Source organism: Azolla caroliniana, unplaced genomic scaffold (assembly GCF_043228905.1).
Source record: "Azolla caroliniana isolate FFs.n. ecotype wild unplaced genomic scaffold, voAzoCaro1.0.p SCAF_10, whole genome shotgun sequence".
NCBI lineage: Eukaryota > Viridiplantae > Streptophyta > Polypodiopsida > Salviniales > Salviniaceae > Azolla > Azolla caroliniana.
The window spans coordinates 5,499,899-5,527,568 of record NW_028230445.1 but is presented as its reverse complement, the minus strand read 5'-3'; the positions used below and the strand labels follow the sequence as shown (position 1 = coordinate 5,527,568).

At 37.5% G+C, this 27,670-nt stretch overlaps 1 protein-coding gene across 2 annotated transcripts; it reads left to right on the top strand.

Annotated features, from left to right (window-relative positions):
• The first annotated feature begins 320 nt into the window (after positions 1-320).
• LOC147858833 (serine/threonine-protein kinase 12-like) lies at positions 321-15,579 on the top strand. 2 transcript variants are annotated; one of them, XM_087325820.1, is made up of 11 exons: positions 321-967; positions 4,270-4,344; positions 4,433-4,528; positions 4,846-4,928; positions 5,788-5,908; positions 5,998-6,077; positions 7,222-7,284; positions 7,632-7,753; positions 8,460-8,545; positions 14,552-14,676; positions 15,046-15,579. In XM_087325820.1, exons 1-11 carry the CDS (start codon positions 365-367, stop codon positions 15,179-15,181), a joined length of 1,590 nt encoding a protein of 529 aa, XP_087181946.1. In that variant the 5' UTR covers positions 321-364; the 3' UTR covers positions 15,182-15,579. The 2 variants fall into 2 exon arrangements, with proteins under 2 accessions (XP_087181946.1, XP_087181945.1); XM_087325819.1 differs by having other exon boundaries at positions 4,843-4,928.
• Positions 15,580-27,670: the final 12,091 nt, after the last annotated feature.

Here is a 27,670-nt window from a genome sequence, read left to right as displayed (position 1 = left end):
GACGCGTTCACCGAATCGACAACGTTTGACCCACGGAAAAACTCGTGTGTCCGAAAAAGAGCGAGAAAAAAATAAAAAAATAAAAAACTCTCAGAAGAATGGTCGGCAAGTTCTGTAATTATAAGGAAATTGGAGATCTAGTTTTTCCTGAGTCTTTTTTTTGTGAAGAAGAATAATAATAGGAGTAGGGGGGGTGGGGGCACTTTTGTAATTTCTGAAAACCATTCTCAGAAGAACGCGGAAATTGAAGAAGAGCAGAAGACGAAGAAGAAAGGAAGAGAGAGAGAGAGACAGAGAGAGAGAGAGAGAGAGAGAGAGAGAGAGAGAGAGAGAGAGAGAGAGAAGCTCGGGTTTGGGATTGGCTATGGCGGGCGTCGATGCCGGCTTTCGGCAGAGGAGACAGAAGCCATTGCTTCGTGCCTCATCCCTCAAGATAGACAGTGAGAATCTGCGCAAGGAGGACTCGTCTTTTAGACGAGGAGAGGAAGAGGGACGAGAGAACTGGGCCTCGTTTTCTTCTTTTGGAGGAGAAAAGGAGGAGAATGAGAGAGATCTAGGAGATTCATCTCTTAACAGCCAAGGAACGGAGGATGATCAATTTGAGCTTAGGAATTCGTATTTAATTAGGGAAGACAGAGGCGATCAGCTGAGATTTCAAAAGCAGAACGGAGAAAAACTAGAAGCAGAAAGTGATAGTTGGAGTTTCAGTGTAAGCAATGGTGGCAGTAGCAATCCACAAAAGCTTAGATTTTCGGATGAGTGGAAGATGGATCTTCTCTATCTTGCTCATGAAGGTGGGCTTGAAGAGATGAAATTGATGCTCGAGAATGGTGTGGATGTGAATTTTTCAGATTTAGATGACCGCACAGCTTTGCATGTTGCTGCATGTGAAGGGAAGGCAGACATAGTCTCGTTTCTCATCCAAAAAGGAGCGAATGTGAATGCTCGTGATCGCTGGGGAAGCACGGTGAGTGAGTCACACACAGAGAGAGAGAGAGAGAGAGAGAGAGAGAGAGAGAGAGAGAGAGAGAGAGAGATGGCCTATAAGACCAAACAAGAGATTACATCTTAAAATGTTGTCTCATCTTTGAGAACAAGAAACTATAATAAATGTAACCAAGTAAAAAAGTAAATAACAATTAAACGTGGCTAAAGAATCTTGTTATCGATACATGTAAAGTTCTCAACCTAGATGGTAATTTTTCTCTTCGAAAGATCTCAAATATAGGTCGATCCAGAATGGAGAGATCTCTGAAGTGAGGCAAACACCTGTGATGGCGGGTGATAATGGCCTTTATCCGTTGATGACAAGGAGGTTGAGATTGTGGTCTTGGAGGCTGGAACCTACATGCATGATATAATGCTATTGCCCGATTTGTTGTAACCCCCTTTGTAATGTCCTGGTTGGGAGCCCACTTTTGTAGCCCTTGATTGACTCGTAACATGAGTATGGGTGATGGGGCTAACGAAAGTTGTCATTGTGTTGACGAGCTTGCGTGGCTGTATTGCTATCCTTGATTAACTTCTTCATGTGCCTCTTGCACTCTAGCATTTAACAACCCCAAGGACCATTGGTTCTCATATTCAATTACCTTGTGTCGTGAGCCAAAGCCTTGGTTAAAAGGAGAATGGTATCTGTGTCTTATTTGATCAAAAACAATACCATGGCCAATATCGTGTTCTTCAAATTTCACTCTCTGATGACACAATTGGTTAATTCTTTCTTCTACTGGTGTGCGTGCACATCTAGTTACCTGAATCTCTAATTGATGTGAATAGGTCCTCAGCTGCCCTATTACATTGCGCAATGCATGGGATAGATATATATTCATATAAGAGGGCCCATAATGAATCCATCCTCCGATGTGTGTAGAAAGCGTGCCTTATAGTGGGTCCTAACAAGAGATGTTGTGGGTCATGCTTAGATGGAGATAGTCCAAGCTATATTGGAACGGAGTAGTGCATTTATGCTTATGCAATGTAACTCGAACCATTGTCGCATTTCAACATACCAACAATGATTATCTCTGTGATCAAGAAGTTGTTTAGATGACATAAGTGCCAACCTTGAGGACCTTCATCTAGGAAGCTCCCAAAGCCGTTGGATAGCTTTCAAATTGGAGTAATGCCTCAGTCCTGAATCATATTATGTTTCACCAATGCTTTGCTCCTTACCATGCAGGTAATCATTGAGTTTAAAGGCTTCTCCAAATCTTTCGAGTTATTTTCCGTGTGGACGCGATCCTGAGGTTTTTACTCCTCAGAGAAGAGTTGGTATGAGAATGTGTTGAATAGCCATAATTTAGTTTATGGCCCTTGGAACTGTATTTGTACACATTGTCTTTCATGAGCACATAGGGTTGCATAGGAAGCCTCTCATAAAGAGAACCAATGGTCTCTCATAAGGAGAACCAAGGCCTTGTGAATGCTACTCCTAGGCATGTGTAAAATCATGTGTGACACCTTTTCATGTTCCAAGAAGAAATCTGGTTCTGACCTCATTACCCATGCTGGAGTGGTGTTAAACACAATCATTTTAGTTTTATCTAGATTTACCGACAAACCTTTGTCTTTACAAAATAATTTTAAGGTGTTTAGATTGTCTTTGCAGTTCCTTAGGAGAGTTGGAGATCAACAAAATGCTAGCATGCTCCTGAACTGCCAAATCTCTCTATGTAATGTGATACGTCTCTATGTACAAAATGATTTTAAGGTGATTAGATTGTCATTGTAGTCCCTTCTGAGAGTTGGAGATCAGCAGAGTGCTAGTTATGCTCCCGAACTGCCAAATCTCTCTATGTAATGCAATACCTCATCTAAATAGAGACCAAAGAGAGTGGGTGATAGTGGGTATCCTTGTTTCACTCTAATTGCGCTAGCCACAACCTGTGACAACCCATTATAGATTACACTTTTCTTGACACAGATTCATATATTGCATCAATTCTCCATTGCATATCTACATGAACTTCAGGGGATTCTAGCCATTGCATGAGCTGAACATGTTGTGCAATGTTGAACTCTTTTCAGAAATTCACAAGGCAGCAATAAATCCTCTTTTTATTGGTTCTGCTCTCCTCAATAAGGGGACAGAGGTCAATATGTGATCCAAAACTAGCCTGCCTGCCCAGCTAAATGACAACCATTTATCTCTGCTCATGCTCTCAATTCTGACTCTGGGATTGAGCTATATAGCTAAGCCAAGTAATGGCCAATCATGGGGACTCCGCATTGAAGATTGGCGCAATGGTATGTACTGTCCAGATAGTACGGAAACCTTCGTACATAGCTCTATTAAAGATATGTGCTAGATAGGGGAGCAATGTGTCATGGGCATAGATAGAGTGGCTCACCTACCAATCCATCATGATCTTGGGCCTTCCCAAGTTGTAACCAATAAAAAATGTATCTTACATTTAAAAGGTGGCTTAACATAGGCATGAGCCATGTGGGTGAAGGAGTGGAGGTTGCCTGGGGATATTATATAGTAGGTTTGCATGGTCATGTGGATGAGGTCATCTCTATGGAAGGTTGCCTCTCATTAGAAATTTTCCTATGCTCTTGTACTTTCTTATCCTAGGAACAAGTGGTGCACATGTGCTTCAAATTTAGTCAAATATGACCTCTTCCCTCACAAGGTGTTGTAAGGTTGCTCTTACATGTTTGTGTGTTCAAATTCCTGAAGTTACTTCACGTTGCAAGCATCACCTTATATCATGACATTCCTCATCCTACCAACTTTTTTGTGTGACTACCAGGTTTGTGTGCGTTGCTTGTTGAGTGGGGAAAGCCATTTATGGCTGCTTTATGCAATGACTTTGGCAATTCTAGTAGCATGAGGAGAAAGTTATCGAGATGTTTCACTATTGAGGTTTTTTTAGTCTGTCTTTCTAGGCCCTTTGTTTATAACTCCAGTGAATAGTCAGTTCTTTGTTTCCTCACTTGATTAGACATGGAATATGAAATCAATTTTGAGCCTGTTTTATTGGAAAGCATTATCTGCTGATGAACACATATAGGGTGAGCAAATCGTTCACAAGTAGCACCAGCAAGAAAATGTAATTCATGAGTATAACATTCAGATTCCAGACTGCCAAAAATGAAAACGAAGAGTTCAGATTGTTTTCTACGTTTATAGTGCTGAAAAGAGTTGGGTTTAAAGCTAACCTGAAAATATCAATTGAAACCTGTTTTTTTCTATTTCCTGTTTCTGAGAAAAGATCTAAACTCTTAAGAAGATGTTGATGAATTTTTGCTTCCATTTTACAGCCCTTAAATGATGCAACATACTATGGAAATAAGAACGTCTGTAATATTTTGGAAGAGCATGGAGGGATCCTAAATGTACGAGTCAATTTGTAAGATCCTTTGTGAGGTCTTGATGGTGATTGATGTCTCCTCTATGAACGGAATTGTCTTTTTGAATTATCAGGAAAAGGTTTCCATGCGGATGCAAAATCCTCTCATGATTCCAGAATATGAAATTAATCCTGCTGAACTGATATTTTCAGAAATCACTGTAACAAAGGTAAAACTATGCATGTGATTTTCAGGATGTGATGGAAATTTTTATCCCTCTTGGGTCTGAGGTTTTATGTTTTTGAACTAGAAATTTGATGGTTATGTTTGAACTTGCTTTTTAGGGCCAGTATATGTGCCTCATATTGCTCTTTAACAATGAATGTTTTTGCTGAAGCTCACAAGAATTTTATCAATTAATAACTTTGTTGAAATTGAAAAACTAGACGATTTTGCTGGTTGGCTCTGTTACACCTGCTCAATCTATAACTAGGTGATGTTAGAAACTTGACCTAATCAAAATTTTGAATCTGATGTGTATAGAAGCAATATCGAGTAGCAACATGGAGAGGCATACAAGTGTTTGTAAAATGTCTAAAGTCAAATGTGGTGCCCAGTGAAAAGACTCTGTAAGTCACTGCTAATTATCTTAATTAATTATCTAGGATCACTTCTTGACTGTTTTTCCTCATGTTGACTATCGTTGATACAATAACTTAAGAGTCTCTAGTGCATACAATCTGAACCCACCCCAGCGAGAATTAAATCTCTGGTAGTCTGTTTATCACACTAAACCAACCTCAGAGTTATTAATCTATAAGCTATTCAATAATCACCCCTAAATCCATGAGAAGTTTGATTAGTAAGAGTTTCATTCGTTCAGATAAATTTAGGGATGAGGCTACATTAAATTTTAGGGATACTTCTATTGTTTTCCCTAGAGTCATCACAAAATGTGAAGCCATTTGAATTTCACTTTAAAAGTATTTCTCAATAGTAAACTGGTTTCTTCTTTCTCACTCTATTTGTCCCACATACAACATTGCCTGGTATCCCAAACATATTTGCAACAAACTCAATGACTTCAATAGAGCTGTAGCAGGGTTCTACTTATTGTGAGGTTTCATCCTTTCTTGTGGTACCAAAATGATTTTCTGTCATTTCTGAACCGAGAACCTGCATGATTCAGAAAGATTTTGAAATTGTATTCTCATATTAAATTGTTCGGATTTGTACAAAAGCCAGCAATTGATTTGCAATATACCCTCCTCAACATAGGATCTTTAATGAAAAGAATTAATGCCAGGATGTCAACATTTCGTGGAAATTGTGTTTCTGTTTTGCTTGTGTCCTAAATTTTTCTGATTAATCTTGATTTGCTTTGTTTTCATCTTCACTTCTGTTTTTGAAAGTTTTCATAAGGTTTATATACCAAAGGTGTTTCTGCCTATCAGTTTAAAGTGCAACATCCTTGGTTGTTTCTTTCAGCATGGCATTCAGGTCAGAACTATGTGTCATACAAAAGCTGCGACATCCTAATATAGTACAGTTTTTGGGTGCTGTAACACAAAGCACTCCTGTAATGATAATTTTTGAATACCTTTCTCAGGTAACTAGCCATTCTTAGTGCATGGTTTTTAGTGTTTGCTTTATTGCTCTCTTTTAATTACACTTATCTTTCTGTTTCCTACCCAATAGGGTGACTTGTATCAATTCTTGAAAAAGAAGCATTCAATAAAGCCTATGAAAGCAATAGAGTTTGCTCTTGATATTGCAAGGTATGGGAGTCTGAGCATTTCATTGTTTCATTTTCATATGTCAACATATTTTTCAATAAAGATCATACTCTTTTTAGCATGCATGTGCTCTAACCATGATTGACTTTGAAGAATTTTGAGCTTCTTATCCTGCCAAGAAATTTGTTGTCAAGGTTAGGGTTAATTGACAGGTTATATGCATATTAAGAGGTTCTTTAGTAACTATTTTTAGCATGCGTGTGCTCTACCCATGGTTGGCTTTGAAGACCTGTGAGTGTCTTATCCAGCCAAGAGATTTGTGGTTGGGTTATATGCAACTTCAAGTACATATGTGATTTAGTTAATAATTGAACTTGCACTGGTTATATGCATGCAGCACATATTTACTTTAAACCATGTCTTCCTATGAATATGTCTACAAGGCTTATCTTGCCATTACAGTTCATGTAAATATTTGAGGATCTATTCTTCTTTAAATCATACTTATCCATTCTTGTTGATATATGGACTTACACCAGTTATACGTGAAACTATCTTATGATAAGCCTTACACTACACATCTATGTGTGGATTGAATAGTTTATAAACATTGACAGAATAGCTCTTTTTGTACATTGAAGAGACTTGCATCAACTTTTGATGATGAAGAAAAAAACCCGTTCTTGTAAGAATGGGGGAGTTGAGACAAAGAAGCAATCTTTAAGGGATGCAGGGCCTTTTTCTGTGCAGGTTGGGGCCTGTAAGATCCTAGTTGTTCGGGTTCAGGGAGTTGGCAAATGTAATAAAAAGGATACATTTAAACTCATTCCAAAATTGGAAATTCAAGAAATGGGAGCTATATCTGGTTTCCAACAAAGTGATCAAGCAATGAATTGTTTGACATTCATTAGCAAAGAGGTGGGATGGAGTCTGTACAGACTTGATAAATTAATCATCGTAGAGTGGGTTCGATTTCTTAGTGTGGGTACACAAGGCCTCTCAATTCATTATATGGAATTGTAATGGAGCTGTAAACACGTAAATAGGATAGTTTTTGGTTGTGTGAAAGAAATGGATGTCCTTGCATATAAGAGTTATGTCTTTTTCATTATTCTCTATGCAAGTTCTATTACTGGATTTTTAATTCCTCTAACAAGTTATATTTCATGCTTTTTTCCAATTGTAGAGGCTTAAATTACATGCATGAACATAAACCAGAGGTCATTGTTCATGGGGACCTGAAGCCCAAGTAAGTTATCCTCCTTGCATTATTCATGAACATGCATATGGACCTGCATACATGCAATATCCAGTGTAGTCAAGCATTTGTATGTAAAACACATACCGCCTGTATGTATGCATGTATACCTGTATGATACAGGTATACATGCATACATACAATACAACACATATATACACGAAACGTAAATACACGGACATGCAACAGAAATGCATTCATAAAACCAATTAAAATTTCCCAGTCAGCTGTTTATTTATATTTTCCGAGATGGAGAGACTCTAAGATGCGTCTTGAGCTTTGATGGATCAGAAATAAACATGAAACAAGAAGCCTGTATTTGTGATTATTTGTATCAGAAACATCTTGCTGGATGAGTCAGGACATTTAAAGGTAGCAGATCTTGGACTCAGTAAAGTGCTGAAGTATGCAGCTCAAACTATTTCTGAGGATGGTATTCCCCCTCTGAAGGGCAGCTCTTGTAAGTATCCACCATTAGTCATTTTATTATGATATGATCTCTTTCATTTCTTTTTCAATCCAAAACTCTGTTTCTCATTCGCTACTATAGTACATGAAATGCCACTTCTATACTTGCAGAGAACCGGTTTCAATGCATTTTTTATTTGTAGTGTTTTAGAGTTTGGGAAATCTCTTGCATTTACCTTTCTGCTGTTATTTGAAAGATACCGGGGGGTGTAAACTATACAGTGTGGTCAATGCATGTATATGGTACCAGGCTGCAAGTTTAGACATTTAAATATTAGAATGCCTCGCCTTAATTAATAGTGATCAACTTCACATACCGAATTAGCCCTGAATTTTACATTGCACACTTTGATGGGTAATGTCATGCAAATGTTTTACTTATGATAAAAGAACCAAAATGCATGTGAAATGAGTTGGCTGCAACAGATGGAAACCACATCCAGTGGTCCATTTTCAGTATGAAAACATTGTGGAAATTTTCTAGTTCTTCTGAAAGAACATAGGAGTAGTCTGTTCAATTGCTAAGGACATAACAGTGTGTGTTCTACCTGAATATAGATATGTCAGAAATATGTCTGCAGTTGCACAAAATGCTACTTGACTAAAGCTTATTGGTAGTCATTTTGCCACTTTCCTGATAAAATTTCATTGAATTCAGTTGAACCTATATTGATACCAGTTAAGATAATGTTTTGTAGGTCGTTACATGGCACCCGAGGTTTATTTGCATGCAGAATATGGTCGGAAAGTAGACGTCTTTGCCTTTGGACTTGTTTTGCAGGAGGTATGCATAATAGCATGATATTTTAGCAGGGTTTTAATACATTCTAGTAAAAATAAAGGTGATTGATGATACGAAAATATTCTACAGCCCACAAATGGGAACCCTGAAATAATGCACTGATGTTGAAATCACTAGTAACTACTAATTTTTCTTTTTATACTTTGTCTATGGAATGTTACCATCAAAAAGTGAAACTATGGGCACAAAGCGTTTTCATGTGATGGCAAGACACACAAAGTTTTTAGAGGTGAGATGTTGCCAACCATAAATGCAAAGAGTTATATATGGTGATGTAAATTCAGAAAAGAGGTGTTGAGCCCAGACAAACCAGGTGTATGTGAGAAATATATTTGTGCAGGCAATTGAGGGAGTCAGAAAGAGCGCATAGAAGTTTGAACCTCAAGACTAGGGTTTTGGGACATCATTTTACTAAAGTGGGTCAGTGTGACCAGGTTAAACATTCTAGGTTGGTTGAAGCTCAAAAGATCAAAGTAGCATGCTTGTGCAAGTGACCAAAATATCTCTAGAAAGCTCCAAAGAAGAGCCACTAGGAGGCAAGTTAATTTTGCATGAGGAGAGTCCTTGCGGCCTTCACGCCCAACCACCTCCCACTTAAAGGGCCTACACTTCCATTATCTGTATACATTCTAGGTTGGTTGAAGCTCAAAAGATCAAAGTAGCATGCTTGTGCAAGTGACCAAAATATCTCTAGAAAGCTCCAAAGAAGAGCCACTAGGAGGCAAGTTAATTTTGCATGAGGAGAGTCCTTGCGGCCTTCACGCCCAACCACCTCCCACATAAAGGGCCTACACTTCCATCATCTGTATACAATGCTGATTTTGTGTCTTTTGGAGGCACTTAGTGAGAGCATCTGTAGGATTCTGTGATGTGTTGACCTTGACCAATGAGATCAGGCCATCCTCAAGTATCTCCTTGATGAAGTGGTAATGCACATCAATGAGTTTTGTGTGCATGAAACATGGCATTCTTAGCTAGACATATGGCATTCTAGATTTCCCAACCAAAGACAAGTGTCCTCTCAGGTAGACCAAGTTCATTGCAGAGCCATGGCAACCAAACAACTTATTTGGAAGCCTTAGCAGCTGAAATTTATTCGGCCTCAATGGTAGATAATGCAACAATCTGCCACTAAGTGCAAATGTATATCGGCTAGTAGATTTGTGTTTAGCAAATCCAGGTAAATGAAAATGCTAATCTGCTAGCAGATACCATTAACTTCACTGCCCGTAAATGTAAATGCATATCTACTAGTGGATTTATATGTATCGACACCTGCCATATTAGAGTCACAGAATCCGTGTAATTCCAATGGACGCGTCCATCTGCAATCTTGAATACCATGAGTGAACCTGCATTACCTGTAAGTCTAAATGCATGTCCACTATTGGATTTATCAACTGCAATCTAGAATAGCGTGAACTACACTGGTAAGTGTAAATGCGGATCTACTAGTGGATTTGTATGCATCCGCATCACAGTAAGTGTAAATACACATCCACTATTAAATTTGCATCTATCCACATAACGTGTCATAACAGAATCACAAAATGAATGTAGTTCCTATGGACCTGTTCATAACATGGATGTTTGTTTTTTATCCCCATTAATTATCTCAGAATTGACTTAATGGCTTTGCAAATGTGTGTAGCTAGGATTATCCATGAACCTGATAACAACTCCCACTGCATATGTAATGTTTGGTCTTGTAGCAACCATAGCATTCAACAAAGAACAAGCTGAAACATAGGTTAAAACCCTATCATTGAATTGATTGTTGCAGCATCTTTTGGGCAGTTTTTTGGTCAAATTTGACATGTGGCGGCAAGGGTATATTTAATGCTTTTGTGTCATTCATGTTCAACCATTCAACCACCTTTGCAATGTACCTTTCTTGGGATACAAACAGCAGCAGCAGCTGCGTTTCCCTCTTTGGCCTCATACCCAAGATATGTTCAGCTGGGCCTAAATCTTTCACGGGAAAGGCTCTTTTAAGCTGGTCTATGACTGTTCATGACCTTCAGATGCATGTAATGGCTGCCCATCATCTTCTGGCTGTTTTTCAGCCCTTTGTGGTTCCATCTTCTGAAATCTAGCCTTATTTCTATGTTTCTTAGAGGCACAATAAGATTCAAACAGGTCAGACTCATTAAAGACAACCTTTTAAAGCTGTGATAGCCATAGCTGATAGCCCTTTTCCCCGTCCTCACCATAGCCAATGTGCACATATACATGACAGATAAAGATGCATGGATGGTCATATGAGGCTTGTTTGTCAGACGAAACCTCCTTAGGATGCCACCTTGCATATATGTACTGTGCTTTTATTAGCCTCTATCCAAAATCCATGTTGGAGATTAGCTTTGGATAGCATATGTCATACCCTCTCACATTTCTTTCAGCCAAGCCATTAGAATAAGGGGTGTATCGGTCTGTTACCTCCCTCTTTCACCATGTAGCTTAGAAAATCTTCTAAACTCAAAACTCACCCCCTTGTCTGTCCATGGCAATTTTGATTTTCTATTTTTTCATGTGATCATGAATGCAGGAAAAGAGTTAAATGCAGCAAAGGCTTTGTAATTGCTATTTAGCAGCCCAAATTCTTGTTGAACAATCCTCAACAAAAGAAATAAAATATAAAGCACCCTCGTGGATATAGTAGGCTTGCTGCAAATATTAGAATGCACAAGATCCAAATGATTTTGCTTGTGATTCATATGAGATTAATAGGAATTCCTCACTTGTTTTCGAAATTGACAATCATTACCAAAATTAACTTTAGTACCCTTCTCATTAATCGTTTGGTTCACATGTCCCTGGCATAAAGCTCCAAGTGAGAATCAATCTCTGCAACAACAAAAGTTGGCCTCGTAATGCCTTTCTTTGCAAGCTATGCAGTGTCAATTTTTGTAATTCACTCTCGAAGGTGGTGCTATATCCATGTACATCCATCTGACCAACGAAGAATAGACACTTTTAAGAGTAGAAGTCTACTGACAACGTACATTGCAAGTTCTCAGCCACCAGTGAGCCTATACCATAAATAGTGCAAGCTTGATAACAGCTGAAATAGACTTTACCATAATTTCTTGCATGAAAGTGGCAAGAGACTCCTTAGTAAGATTTGTAAGTTTCATTTGATGCATCATTAATAGTAAGCAATGCATGATTTGCATATCTTGCATCCACCTTAGAGCTATTTGTAATCATGCTTCTTGTCATTCACGTTCTTCCAATTTTCTTGCTCCTTTTTGTTGTATCTAGAGTCTAGCTTCTTGTGACCTTTCCTACCACATTGATAGCATATTGCATCAGATTGTGTAGCGTTGTGCTTGCCCTTGTTTTTCTGCTCCACATTTCCCTTCTTCTCTGATCTTCCTATGACCATATGAGCTGAAGAATTGCTTTCAGCACTTGCTTTCCACCAGATTTCTTCATTTAGGATTGACCCTCTTAACACTTCCAAATGTAAACTTGGGGTTGTTCAATAATAGAAATATCACCACATGTCTCTCAAGAATGGGCAATTTCATAAGCAAAAAAATAGCTTTCAATTTGTCATTGAAAGTAGATAAACCTGAATTTGAAACTGGGATAATATACCTGTAAATACATTAATGTGTTTAGCAATACTGTTTGACCCATTATTTCAACAGTGACCAACTTGCTCATGAGATGCACTTGATTAACAGGTGTATGAATCTCATTGGTACATATGCCCAGTGGTAACATCCTTGAGATCTACGAAGATCTCATCTAACATAGACAACTTAATGTATGTTATCTCTTTCTTGTTGAGTGTAATGCTTGCATCATCTGTTATACCATCCAGCTATGGCTCCGATTGCATTATCACAATCTTTTAGAAATAGTTGCCCTTCCATCTTATCTTTCATCATTGGATTTCATTTTCTCAAAGAGATTCTGATATCAGTAGAGCTAGAGGAAATTGTTTGAAACCTCCCAAAAATTACAGAAAATCAATCTGTAAATGAATATAAAAAACTACTAATTTTTCTAATGCTGAAAATTTGGCAAACTTCTTGCAAAGCTACGGCACAATAATGACTAAGACCTTTGCTTGGAGCTCTAAAATCAGTTTGGGGGAAATGTGGAAAAAGGTTATTTTCTGCAAAATGTCAGGTTGTACTGTTCTACAAAGTAGTGCACTAAAAATAAAATAGGGTAGAAATGCCCAATTTTGCAGTGTGTGCAGATCTGCAAAAACTTATTGTTGCCCGCCAAAAAAAGGCACCAAAAAACCTGCTGTCATAAGTTCTAGCAATTGCCAACAGATTCTCATGCATAAACGTATTCTCACACTTGATTTGGGGGTACATTTGAGGTTCAGTTCTGAAAATGATTGTTAAACCCTATTAAACCTTGTACCATGAAGAAATCTAAAGGCTCTGATACCAGTTGAAAGGAGTTGGTGTACATGAGTGGGAGAAAGAGATATGGGCTAGCAAGCTGAGGGTGACAGAGAAAGAAAGAAAGATATATTAACGTCTTTTAAGATGCCAAAATGGCCTATAAGACCAAATAAGAGATTACATCTTAAGTTTTGTCTCGTCTTTGAGAACAAATCAAAATAAAATAAATATTACACAGTAAATATAAAAGTAAATAACATGAAAAGAAAAGAAATGAGGGAATCTGGTTTTTGGCACATGTGAGATCCTCAAGTTAGGTATATTAGAGAGAAGTCATACAAATTTTAGCCTCAAACTGGGGTTTTGGGTCATCATTTTATTATAGACAATTTGCCAATTGAACAGTGTGAACAGGTTAAAAATGTCCAAGTGGCCCAAAGGCCAAAGGATCAAATTGTAATGCATGTAGAAGTAAGCAAAATATCTCTAGAAAGAATCAGAAAAGAGTTACTAGAATGGAAGGTCATTGTGTACATAAGGAGAGACCTTGTGGTCTTTATCCCCCCAATAACTTTCTCTCTCTCTGTGGCCTCGGCGAGGCCATGTAATGTTAAGGGAAAAAAGTAAACAATTGAGGTCAAAATTGACCTCTTTATGGATGATAAAAATTCTAATTCTAATTCTAATTCTAATTCTCTGTGCAGCCTCTTCTTCATTTTTTTTGTCGAGTGGTTCACACCACTATACTGCTTCATATATTTTAAATAGTTTTTATTGAGGTGACTCTTGTTTGTTATATGTTCATTCCATATCAGAATAAACTCAAATAAACCTATGATTGTGAATCTTTTGTCTGAACAAAGGCATAATAGTGCCATCTTCTCACCCTCATTATTCACAAGAGCATGTGCACCATTTTGTATTAGATGTCTGATTGGCCAGCTGTGGATTTAGTATTGTCTGAGGGACTCTACACTTTAGGATATTAGATGCTCATGTTTCGCTTCATATGCCTCCATATAGTATAACATGATCTTATTGTGCATGGTAGAATAGCTTTTTCTGCATTTTATAATTTACCATAATGGAAACAGTTTTCTTTGAGGTTCCTGACAAGTTTGAGACTTAAAATAAAGAGTTATCATTGAGGATTCTTGGATAATCTTATTGTTGTTTATCATGATATTGATACAAGTCAATGAAATTTCATTCAGGTGCACAAAAGAATTTAGAAGCACTAGTTAGTATATTTGATGTTCTCTTGTAAGATTTCTGGAAGATGTTGAGTAGTTGACCTACATTACCTAGAAAGGTGTCAGTTGCAGAATGTGAAAGATGTTTTTTGGCTTATCCTTGGGATGATAAGGATCATATTTCTTATATTATGTTTCTTGGAGTAGTTGCATGCATGGTTTATTTCAGGTCCAATCCTTACATATGCACGTGAACACATGTAGTATTGTCAGCATACGTAGGCAGCCAGTAACTCACACACTTGAATGATTCCTTGGCCCTTCATTAATTCTTTGATTCATGTCTGGATATGCCTCTGAATTTTGATATATGTTAACCTTGTACTTAATGCAAATTCTTTTCTGTTTCTGCAAAAGCACAGATGATTGAGGGGGTTCCACCCATGCATGGAATGGCCAATGAGAAAGTACCAGGTGCATATGCTGAAAAAAAAATGCGGCCACCCTTCAAAGCATCATCATTAAGCTATCCGGGAGACCTAAAGAAGTAAGTAATGTTGGATAACTCATAGTTATTTTTGTCGATGATAATTGCTTCTTATGATTGGCTCATGTATGGTTTATATCACCATTTACTGTGATTTTTTTAATCATTTTGAGAGGCGGCATCTTCATGATATTCAGTAGGCTTAGTATCCTCGTGTACTCAAGCAAATCAGTTCATGCCAACATCCTTAAAACATTACATTGACAAATCTGATGCCCATTCAAGTTAGGGTCCTGATTTGCCAATAATCCACTGAAGATTTGTTGCGCGTTTTCTTATTACATTCATAAACTATTTATTATTAATCTTGCAGCTTATTATTAAAACCATTATTTGTCTTCCAACATATTTAACATTTTGTTTTTGCAGATTGATTCAAGAATGCTGGAATGAAGATCCAGCAAAAAGACCGACATTTATGCAAATCATCAACCGCTTGGAAAGAATCAAACTGAAATGTTCACGAAGTGCTCTATGGAAATTGGTGTCTCGTTTTACACACTGACTCTTACAATTATTTTTCCGATATTAATTTGCTTAACGTTGTCAGGAAAATGCTAATGCATAATTCCTTCAAAGTCTTTATGTATCTTAAGAATATATTCCTATCACATGTAAAATCATTGTTGTAATTTTACATTGTTCAACTTAAGCAATGATGCTTTATGATCTGTAAAAAATGCATCAGATTTTACTCCTACTCGTTTCCTTTTGTTTAGTGTATCTATATTACTAGTAGGACACCTCAAATGTCAGCCCACAATGCAACAGAAAATTATTTTACAGATGCTTACATTGTAATACACATTGGGCTTTAAATATAAATCACGCCTATGTTGTAATATATATACATTGGGTTTAAATATAAATTGTTGTGCATACAAGTGTGTTGCATTATTTGTACCAACTTCTCTACTATTGGTTTTTGAATTGCCTACAGGCTACATCTCTTGAAATTTATCGTCAAATATGTCTCAAATCTCTATGATTGATCATCAAAAAGACATTGGCGTCCATATATTTTGATAAGAATATGCAGCACATAGATAAAGGAATGTTGCCAAGTGGAATGTTGCCGAAAACTTTTCTTCATTGGAGCATTGTGCTATAGATTAGAGAACATATTCCCTATTGATTGGAGAATGCATTCCCATCTCATTTCCATGTATATATACTAGGTTTGTGTGTATTGGTATTATAGTGCAATATATCAATCCTACAAAATGACTTCAGTGATGCCCATGCTATGAATAGCCCTAATTGGTTGTATAGGTTACCAATATTCTCTTAAAGTCCTAGCCAAGGAATGGTAAATAGAACTTCATGACAATTTGTAGCGAAATGCAATATATTAACAAAACTAGAAACCTTGAATTAGACACAATGGATTTACATCATGACACAAACAACCAATAGAACATAAGTCAATTGTTGGGGTAGGTGAAGGAGAGCGTTAAAGAGTTCCAAATAGAAGGAACATATATTCAAGAACCATTGGTTATCTTGCTGCATTTTACTTATATTTGCTCTATAAAAATTACAATGTAAATATCCATGGCAAATCATCATCAATATTGTTGTGAAAAAGCTTGTAGTGGTTGGCCATAATTTATTCTTAATTATTATTTCATTTGTGCATCTTTGAAACCGAAGACAACAAAGGAAGGGGTGGGTAATGTGTAACCAGAAGTATGTCCTGGGTTGTATTTTTGGCAAATATATGATATGACGGGCTCAAAGGTAGTATTGTTGGCTCACAAAATGACTAGACTCAATGTATTTTATATGGTGCTCAAAGAAGATGCTGAATTTTGGAGTCAACCTTGTGGGCCATAACCCATAAGTGGGGTGGAGACTTTCTTCGCATACTTTTTTTTTTCGTTGAAAGATTTTCTTCAATAGTATTAAAACATCGAGAAAGTACAAGTAAAAGTTATCTGCCCGTAGGTTTACAACGTAATGTATGTACACCTAAACTTGTACATACAAAAACAGCTTATATAGGGTTGTTGAGCCTTAAACAATACATTAACATGTTGGTTTTATATCAAGAAAAGGTCCATGGAAGATGATAATTCCATTGGGGTCTTTGGTTTGTCATTACAAAGAGAGGCACCTTCCTCCATAAGTGAAGAAGCTTCATTCTTCTTTTATGAATATTTTATGGAGAACCAACCATGTTATCATACTGCCCACGAACTACTGTCAACAATGTTTCCCATGTCTCAAGCAATACCTCTGGAATGCCAAGCTTTGCGGCATCGTAAAGTCGACTGCATCTACATTTCCATAATACCCATAATGTTATCGTAGTCACAGTTTTCCAGATCTGGACAGATCGCATTTTGCTTTCGAGGTTGCTGAAACGGACTAACTGATATCAATCTTCTGTTATATGCCGTCATGGCCTCTTGTATATCATCTGCCTCATACAACATAAGGCTGGAGTGTAATACTCCCCACACTGTTGCTCCCCATGAGAATAAGCAACCAACATTGATTGTTAGGAATAAAGAAAGAATTTTATTCCATACTTGCTGAGCCAAGGGACAAGACCAGAGGGCATGCTTAGTAGTCTCCGGCGTTGCATAGCAAAATCCACATTGCCTGAGATTCTGTGTGACATTCCCTTTAACTTGCAAAAGCTAAGGAGCGAATCTTGCTATTTTTTAAAATTTAATTTAGTAGTTTGTGAGGGTGAGACCTTTGGGCTCCCATGTGAAATTGCAAAGAAGAAATAACGAACAAATCCATACTGATAGAACTCGTTAGCGATGTTTTTCGATGGCCACAAAGCAAGTTTTTGGTTCTTTCCTTCGTTTTTAGCAACAAAATTCAAACTACCCAAAACTCGATAAGCAAATTTTTTATAAGATTGTTAGAACATAAATTTTTATATGTTATAATTTGTATTAAGATATGTAAAATGAAATAACACAATAAAACAATTTTCCTCCCTCTAATTCCCTCTTATCCCCTCTCATGCAACTCAATTGTTGTTCTACTCAACTCTCTTGCATTTCTCCTCCATCTAGTAAAAAATGCTTTGTCTATGTTCTTCTCCCACCTTATTGAACAATGTGTCCCTTCACTCTACTTTCATCTCTCTTTTCCTTTGCTCAACCTCACAAGTTAGATATTTGGAAATAGAGGATAAATATGGGATTATAAATAGATATACTTTACAAGTGAAGTGAATTCCATGGATAAGACTTGTCACAATGATTCCAATCCTAAAGGAATGATGCCTCACACCGATGGTTTGCCAAAATGTTGTATTCAAATATGTCAATATCATGTTCAAAAGATAGTGGTGGGATTAAATGCAAGGAAGGCTCCTAGATTTATGTTTCTTTGATATAACAAATTTATTTTGTCCACGTCGTTATGTTCTCAAAGATGTTGTGAGGGATTCAAATGGACAAAGAGGGTTGACTTTTTTTATTTCTATTTTACAACCAAATATTGATGTCAATGCATGCTCTCAACAAGTACATGATGGAAAAGCTTGTCAAGTGGAACTCTATGGCTTTATTGATATGTTGCATTTAAATTGTGAAGGTTGTAGCATGCTTAAAGCTTAGCATATGTTTTGCAAAACGAAGGACTGACATGATGGTTCCCCTAGGTTCATGAAACCTTGCATCTAGATGATCTTAGGAATCGTATGTTTGAAATATTGAAGAGGTAATTAGATATAAATAAAGAATGAGAGCCAATGTTTTTTGGAATTCCATTGATATGTGTCATGATAATTTGTTGACATATTGTCATAGATTTGGTATACATATATAAATTTGAAAAACCTCAACATATATTAGATAGGTAAATGTTTTTGACAATTTGTACAATAGGGCAAAATAATAGGTAAGATGTTTCAAAAACTTTCATGGAATTAGTAAGAGAGAAAATACAGTGGAACACTTGAGAGCATTACAATGAAGAGGTGTATGACGAATTAATATGAGAGAAATTATTAACTGGGAGAAGGCGAACAACCAAATGATCAAACTAGTTAATGTAATGATAGACATCATTTCGTGAGAGACATGGGAACAAATAAACAATTGAATCATTGTATCATTTAATGGATATAAAAATGAAAACTACTTACAATGAAAAAGGCATTGCCCTTTGGACACACCCAAAGGGAGATTCTCTCCGATTTCTCATTTAAAAACTCTTGAGAGATGACTGATGACTCGTCATACGTATCTATAGTACATGGATGATATTAATATTGGAAATCTATAGATATCTTTTAATGTCCACGAGAGATTGATTGTGATCTATGGGACAAGGCCTAGCCCATGCCAAGGATCAAACTTGGGTTCTCAATTTTATGATTTTGAAGCTATGGTGTAAACCACCTTATTAGTAAGCACACATACACATCATACCCAATTAACAAAGAAAAGGGAATCAAGAGTTTCAATATCTAGAGGTAGAGGATGGTATTAGTAAAATGACATTCCTGTGTTCTGTTGAAACAAAGGTGGTGGATTACCAAGGAGTTGCTTAATGATGAAGTACTGTCACTTTGTGCTTTTACCTTTTTTGTATAGTTGCAAAGGAACATAATGTCCATAGGTTTATTAGTTATTTATATTGATTTTGTGGGATTCCCTAATTGCAATGCTGAACCCACACTTTCCAATGGGTGTTTGTCAAGGTGGGATTGGACAACCTCATCAACAATTTCAATTTGTGTTTGAGTTTCTCCAACATTGGGGATTATGGCATAATTGAAATGTATGTTGCACATGGAGTTTAGGAACACATTTGATGCTTAAAAGGCATATTTGTCTAGCAATTCCCCTTGTTGGAGACTTCTTGAAGGTTGACCAAGATCGCATAGATGTTTATAGGCTTGTAGGAAATTATTTCTACCATTTGCATTGGCAATTAGATAACATGATGGAATAAGTCCATCTAAATACTAATGAAGGAAATCTTTTTGGAAATAAAAGAAAAGAAAAAGAAGTCCATCTATAGGAATAAATTGTTGAGGGATATAATGGGGAATTGGATGGGATTCACTTAATATTGCACCCCCATCAATTCTAGTTCTCATTTTGTAACTAATAGAATTACTATTTATGAAAAAAAAACATAATCTTCAAGACTATGCTCATATAGGTCTAACAATGTTACCCAATAAGTCTTTTTGGAGTACAAATACACCTAACAAATGCCTAATCTCCTTTCCTCTTCCATATTGTGAACCATGTTAAGGTTCTACTATCTAGATGTTCAATATCCTTTTTTCCCTAAGAAAAGATACTATGTTAATATTAAGAAACACCCTAAGGCGATACATAAAAAACATACATGTAGGTAATTACTCCCTGTTTTTTTACAAATGTTGAGTTCGTAAATACTTTAGTGTAGAGTAAAACCACTCCACCATGCCAAAAATTTGTTTATAAAATATATCTTTGTTCCACATGGCATGGAAAAAAAAAATATAACCTTCTTGGACACAATATATGCTCTTATTCTAATCAAAACATCCAATGAAGTAAAAAAAACCTATCTGCTTATATGTAGAAGGTCCAAACCGCATTTGCAAATTATAAAGATGGCTTGTATCACAAAAAACATGACCATGGCAATAACGTTAAATAATATGAGATGGTAGGACTCATAATTCATTGTACTAGTTGACCTTGCTTATGATTTCCGATATATACACTTATCTACAATATGTTGAGATATCCACTCTAGAGGTTCCCCATTAGAGATATAACCTAAGTGATGACATATCATACCACATTGCACTATCTCTCATGTCTAGCCAAAATCCTTCAAATTCTCTTTGTACATGAGATGAAAACCGATTTATGCATATTAATCTTCATATATGAGCTGTAATAAACAATTCAAATACTTGCATAGCCTTTGTGATGTAATCAAATTAAGGCTCCCAAAAACATAAAATTATCATTTGCTAATGCTTCTGCCTAATCTTAAAGACAATCTTACCAATTCTCTATCTTTAGCCACATTGTGTAACATTACTGAAATCAAACCTGTGATATTAACAAATAGTAATGGATTTCCTAGTTTGGAAGATTTTTGAAGTGGTGGATAAAGAAAATCATCGTTTGAAATATTCCTCACACTTTGCCATTCATTGTGGATCCACATGCATTTGTCATTGACTTGTAACCTTACCATATTGTATATAACATGTGACTCATGTAAGTCTTGACAACATTTATGCATCTAATGATTATTATCTATTAATTCATGCTTCAACCAATACAATGGAGCTAGTTCATAATGATAGGTTTGAAGCTCTCCCAATGTGTTTGTAAAAACAATTTGAATCTCTACAAGCTCCTCATCCTATGCCAAATAATCTAACAAAGGAAATATATCTATCTAGCATATATATATATATATATATATATGGCAAACATTTTTGTCTTTGTTATGGAAGCATGTTGTATCTCTTAATTTCAGGCCACTTTTTGCATATTGTAATGTAAGCACATTCATGCATTACATCCTTTAACTCAGACATGATCTATAAATTCAATCATCAACTCTCTCTTATGCTATTAGAATACACATACAAGGGGATTTCACAAGATATCGTGAAATCGAGCCATTGATTGTTGGATAAATTCAAATAATAGTGGATAATGATCCAAGAGAAAGAAAGAAAGATATACTAACGTCTTCCAAGGCCAAAAATTGGCCCATGAGACGATTGGTGTACAATAAAATAGGGTGCCTACCCAACCATCGAAATACAAATAAAAATAAAAATAGAACTTAAGCTAAAAGAGTTCTAGTATTGTACAAAACGTGTTATGGTATAACATATTCGATAAAGGAAATGACTTTGTACTAGGCCTAGTTTCATTTCCATCCAAGCCTCTCGAAAAGAAGTGGGAGGTCAAAGGGTTTTGTTGTGGCTGTGACCCATGGTCCTGGTGTAGAAGGTACCCCAACCATAGCTTCTAGGCAGTGTAGAGAGTGAACTTGATAGATTGTAATTTCTAATATCTTTCACTGAAAGTAAAAAACATCCATTATGTATTTTCAATCCAACCTAACATACATAGATCTAGATTATGTGGATTGAACCAAGTATTCGAGGGTCGCCTCATTAAGTGTTCCATACATCACCTTTCAAAACTGCTATTGTGAATTGCTCCCATCACATGATTTGGTTGCATCCACCAAATTATGTGGGGATGCTTATATTGGTATACGTGGAAACGTACATTAAAATACCCATTGAGAACATTGGTAGTCCATGCATAAGGACAAGAGCCAAAGACTACTATGATAACCTTCATTTGTGAGATATGTTCAATGCGTATATTGTGATTAGTCAAAAATAGCTCTCCTTGTTTTCTATCTTTGCTATAATATACTTCCCATGGGAATTTCTTGCTAGAACATTGTTATGTGCATACCCATAACTAGTCATGAGATAGGTTTTTCGTTGTTTTCCCTAACCTTATGATGAGTACGTGTGTGTTAATTTTGAAAGGAATGAGGGTATGAATTGTGATATTCAATTCTATGGTGTGGGATAACTATTACGTGTGTTATCACTTGACCACTTCAAATAAAGCAGTCAAATGTGTATTGTGGACACATTAGGGCCTAGGGTTTCTGCCTATATAAGGAGGCTAGCTACCTCTTCTCAAATGAGGCTAGACTTATGTTAAGATCATGAAAGTGTGGCTATGGCCCTTGTTAGCTAAGCATATGCATCCCTTGTAGAACACATAGTATGAATTGCATCAACATTTGATGGTACGAAACATCGAAGATATTTGGGTTCGTCTTGAACGCCATTGCTAAGGGGTGGTTAGGTGGTTTAGTATCCCTCTTTCTTTTTTTGGGCTCAATAAATTCTTATATTTTGGTTAAGACTCTAATAGTTAGCATTGCAATTCATACACTCATTCCTTTTAAAATTAACCCACAAGTACTCATCATAAGAATAGGGAAAACTGAGGAAAACCTATCTCATGATCAGACTGTTATGGTAATGCACGAAACAAACATGTGGTAAGAATTAATCACTTGGGCTTTATCCTAGTATAATATGCCTTATATGTCCATGGTCATTGGTCATTATACTCCAATGCATAAACAATGGATCTAATATGTCCATGGTCATTATGCTCCAATGCAAAGTGGGGTAACACAATTGGAGAAGTGGGGTATCGATCCCCATACCTCTCGCATGCGAAGCAAGCGCTCTACCATTTGAGCTACACCCCCTGTCTTGCATAGTTTTTAATGCCGATATCTTCAATCTAGGTTCAATAACACATGAAGCAATCGAAGACACAACGTATCAAGATAACACAATTGGAGAAGCAGTTATATTCATGAAATTGAAAGGAGGATCCGATATGTCCATGGTCACTATGCATATAAGATGGATTCGATATGTCAGACTCCATGATCATTATGCTCCAATGCGAAGTGGGGTAACACAATTGGAGAAGTGGGGTAACGATCACCGTACCTCTCACATGCAAAGAAAGTGCTCTACCATTTGAGCTACATCCCCTCTCTTCCATAGTTTTTAATGTTAAGGTCTTCAATACCTGGTTCAACAACATGTGAAGCAATCAGAGACGCAACGTATCAAGATAACACAATTGGAAAAGGGGGGGTATCGGTCCCTATACCTCTCACATGCGAACCAAGCGCACCCGTTTGAGCTATATCATATGTATTGCCCACTCTTTAATGCCAAGGTCTTCAATCCACGGTTCACCAACATGTGAAGCAATCAGAGATGCAACATATAGAGATAATGCATGCTAAGCCAACACTCTACCATTTGAGCTACAACGCCTACCTTGCACACTCTTTAATGCCGAAGTATTCAATCCAAGTTCAACAATACGTGAAGCAATCGGAGACGAAACGTATCAAGATAACACAACTGAAGAAGCGGTTATATTCATGAAAATGAAAGGAGGATTCGATATGTCCATGGTCATTTTGCTCCAATATGCATATAAGATGGATCCGATATGTCCATGATCATTGTGCTCTAATGCGAGGTGGGGTAACACAATTGGAGAAGTGGGGTATCGGTCCTCGTACCTCTCGCATGCGAATCAAGCGCTCTACCATTTGAGCTACATTCCCTGTCTTGCATGCTCTTTAATGTTGAGTCTTCAATCCATGGTTCAACAATGTTGAGAATCAAGCTCAACCTAGTCTAGTGTGTGAACACACCCTTGAGAGTGTGCACTCAAAGGTCAAAAGTCACCACTCTTATCTACACATTAACTATGTGTCCTAGAATCATATTCTATGACACATAACTAATGAGTTTTCACATTCCCCATGACCCATGAGCTTCGGTAGTTAATGAACAGAGAGAGTGACTATATAAAGCACTCTCCACCTACTTTGTAATTAGTTTGGTTAATCTCCTTTGTAATATACATCGTCTTGAGTATTCTATTGTTGTTCAAATCTATCTATCTTGTGTTTCTCTCTCTCTCTCTCTCTCTCTCTCTCTCATACACATACACACTCACAACACATATCTCTAGTCTATTCCGTTGCACAAGAATCACCATCGATTCTTTATATGGTAGCAGAGCGGTTTGGTTGCTTGATCTCGCCCATCCGTGTGTGTTGAGCTCTACGCCGACGTTCAAGAAGAGCTTGATCTTCGCTATCGTAGTGCGACTACATAACTCCTATTCAAGAGAGAAGAAGAAAGAAGAAATCTACATCCAACACCATGAATACTCAAATGGGGAGCGCTCTCCCTAGTGAGAAGTTGGACCGAAACAGTTTCGCATCTTGGGAGTACAAGATGCATCAATACCTTGTTGGTCAAGGCTATTGGAGCTACATCAAAGGAGCACAAGAAAACCGGCCCGACCCGAAAGACGCCGACTATGCAACATGGGAGCAAGTGGCGAGTCAAGTAATGTATTTCTTGACGACATGTGTTCACGACCACATGCTCGGTGTCGTGACGTGGCTCGCCTAGAAGCGTAGCGTTGCGCACACAAAGGATAACGTGAAAGTGAGGAAGGAATCACTGGGATTATGGACGGAAGAGACGAAAGAGTAGAAATGGAGTGAATAGAGATCAATAAGATATGACAAAATAGGATTTTTAAGGAATATAAGATAAGACAAGATAAGATATAAACTACTATATGAGAAAGTGTATGAAATTTATAATCATTTTCATGAAAGAGTTACAAAATGATTGTGCACGTCGTTGAATCTCCGAACTTTGTCTTACAAGGTAATCGCTCTTCTCTTTCTTGATCGTAGACCACTACAATCTTCACTTCAATATTTTGATGAAGATAAGGCTCGAACCGCCTCCCTCTTGTTGAAAGTTGACCACCACAACCGCCAAGCTAGAGCTCCATGTTTATGTTAAACTTCTTCCCTTCTTTCTCTATTTTTATGGTATCTCTTATGTAATACATAATTTGATTGATATCTCATACCTATTCCCTTTTGATCTTCTCTTTCACCATTTAAATAGGTGCCCCCATGCATATGATGCATTGGAGGGTACAAGTCATGCATGTAGTGCATGAAATGCATGTGATGCATGATCGCCATTTGGCGTTCATGCATTACATGTGATGCATGATAAACATCTCGCTCATTTGAGCTTTTATGTATGAAACAATATATGTAATAACAATAAACATGAAAATATAATCTTAAAGGGCCTAGCCTAATGGTAGGTGTGTTGACTTTGGTGTATGAGGTTGTGGTTTCGAGTCTCAAAATACTATTGAATACAACATACAACTTTATTTTTATATCATGAAGCAAATCCTTTATGTAATATAAAGTATATATAAAGTATGCTTTATTTTATGTATATTACTAGTATAGAATAAATGGTAAGATTTGAGAGTCATAGGGTGGGGTTATTGGTTCAAGTCCTCTCTTGTTCGTGTAATATAATATATTTATCTATATATATATATATATTATTTTTCTTTACATATATATAATATTATCATATGTGTTGTTAATATTATCTTTATATATAAAACATTATCAAATGTTATTTTAGTTACGTATTTATCTTATTGTAGACTTTTAATGTGAAGCTTTCGTACTTCACAACATCGGTTACATTCGAGAAGTCGAGATGCCGAAGGAAGCGTGGGAAAATCTATGAAAGATTTTCGCCGCCAACACGACCGCGAGGAAGCTTCAATCCCGCCAAGAGTTGAACAATATCCAACAAAGGGATATGTCCATCACAAGCTACACCTTGACAATCAAGGAGCTTTGTGATGCACTCGGCTCAATAAGCGTCAATGTGAAGGATGACGAAATGGTGCAAATATGCCTTGGCGGCCTTGCACCACGATTCAGCGCGATGCGGACCGCCGTACTAGCACTGGAGAATCCACCCTCCTTCGATTTTCAATCTATGTTATTGGTTGATGAGAATAATGTTCGAACAAGGAGCAATAGCTCGGAAGGCCACATTCTCTACACGCATTAGAATGGAGGAAGAGGACGCGGCCGAGCAAGAGGCCGCTTCGGCCAAGGACGAGGCGGCGAAGGAGGTTCGACTTACGAGAACAACTCCCAATTTCGGCAACAAGACGGAAGCCATTGAGGAACCTTCGGAAGAAGGGGGAGCTTCCATTCCGGTTCGAGTCGACAAAAATCAATCGAATGCGGATATTGCGGAAAAATCGGCCATCATGAAGAAGAGTGCCGGAAAAAGAAGTGCGAGTTGGCTTCCACAAGCCGGTAACTCACAAATTATGCCACTAACTCTGATTATGAAGACCTTGGCGGAATGTTTGTGATGAGACATAGAGCAAATTCTATGTCGGCCTCTACTTCGACTAATGCCTCCAATCTGGAAGATGTATGGTTCGTCGACTCCGGTGCTTTGAACCATATTACATCTCGTCAAGAATGGTTCCGAGACTTATGAGAGCCGGATCGACCCGGTTATGTCGAGACCGGAGATGACACCACTCATCCTACTCGACATATTGGCAATGTCCCATTCGGGTAAGACGGCGAACAAACTTGTATCAAAAATGTATTATGTGTACCACCATAACGAAGAATTTTGTCTCGGTCGGCCAAATAGTGGAGCAAGGGATGCAAGTTCGATTCAACCAAGGTGGTTGCTTCATCGAGAAGGAAGGCCGACTCATCGCTCGGGGTCGAAGGGAAGGTAGAATGTTTATCCTCGAGTCAAACGAGGTGAAATCGGCCATGTATGCAAAGGGCCTCAAATCCGACACCGACATAGAGCTATGGCATAAAAGAATCGGCCATATCAATCTCAACAAACTCAAGGCGATGCAATCAAAAGGAGTCGTCATCGGTCTCCTAACCATCAAAGAGAAAGAGATTGAAGGAGTATGTGAAGCTTGCCAATTAGGCAAGCAACATCGGCACCCGTTCGTGAAGGAGAGGAACGTGAGCAAAGGCCTATTGGACGTAGTCCACTCGGATGTGTGGGGACTGGCACATACGGCTACGTTCGGAGGATGTCAGTACTATGTTACCTTCATCGACGACTTCTCTAGATACACATGGATCTTTCCCATGAGGATGAAGAGTGAAGTGTTTACACACTTCCAAAAATTCAAAAGTGAAGTCGAAAAGACAACTGGGCATCATGTACGATGTCTTCGGTTAGACAGAGGAATGGAATACTTCTTTGATGCGTTCACAACATATCTTCAAAAGGAAGGAATTCGACGAGCATTCACTTGCCGACACACACCGCAACAAAACGGAGTGGCCGAACGAAAGAATCGGCACATCCTTGAAGTAGCATGGGCCATGATGAACGAAAAACACGTGCCGAAGTTGTACTGGGCAAAAGCGGCTAACACGGCCGTATACCTCATGAATCGGTGTACGACATCGGGTGTGCAAGAACTTACTCCGCACAAGAAGTTTTTCGGAAAGAAGCTGTATCTGTCACATGTTCGGATATTCGGCTCCATTGCATACGTGCACATCC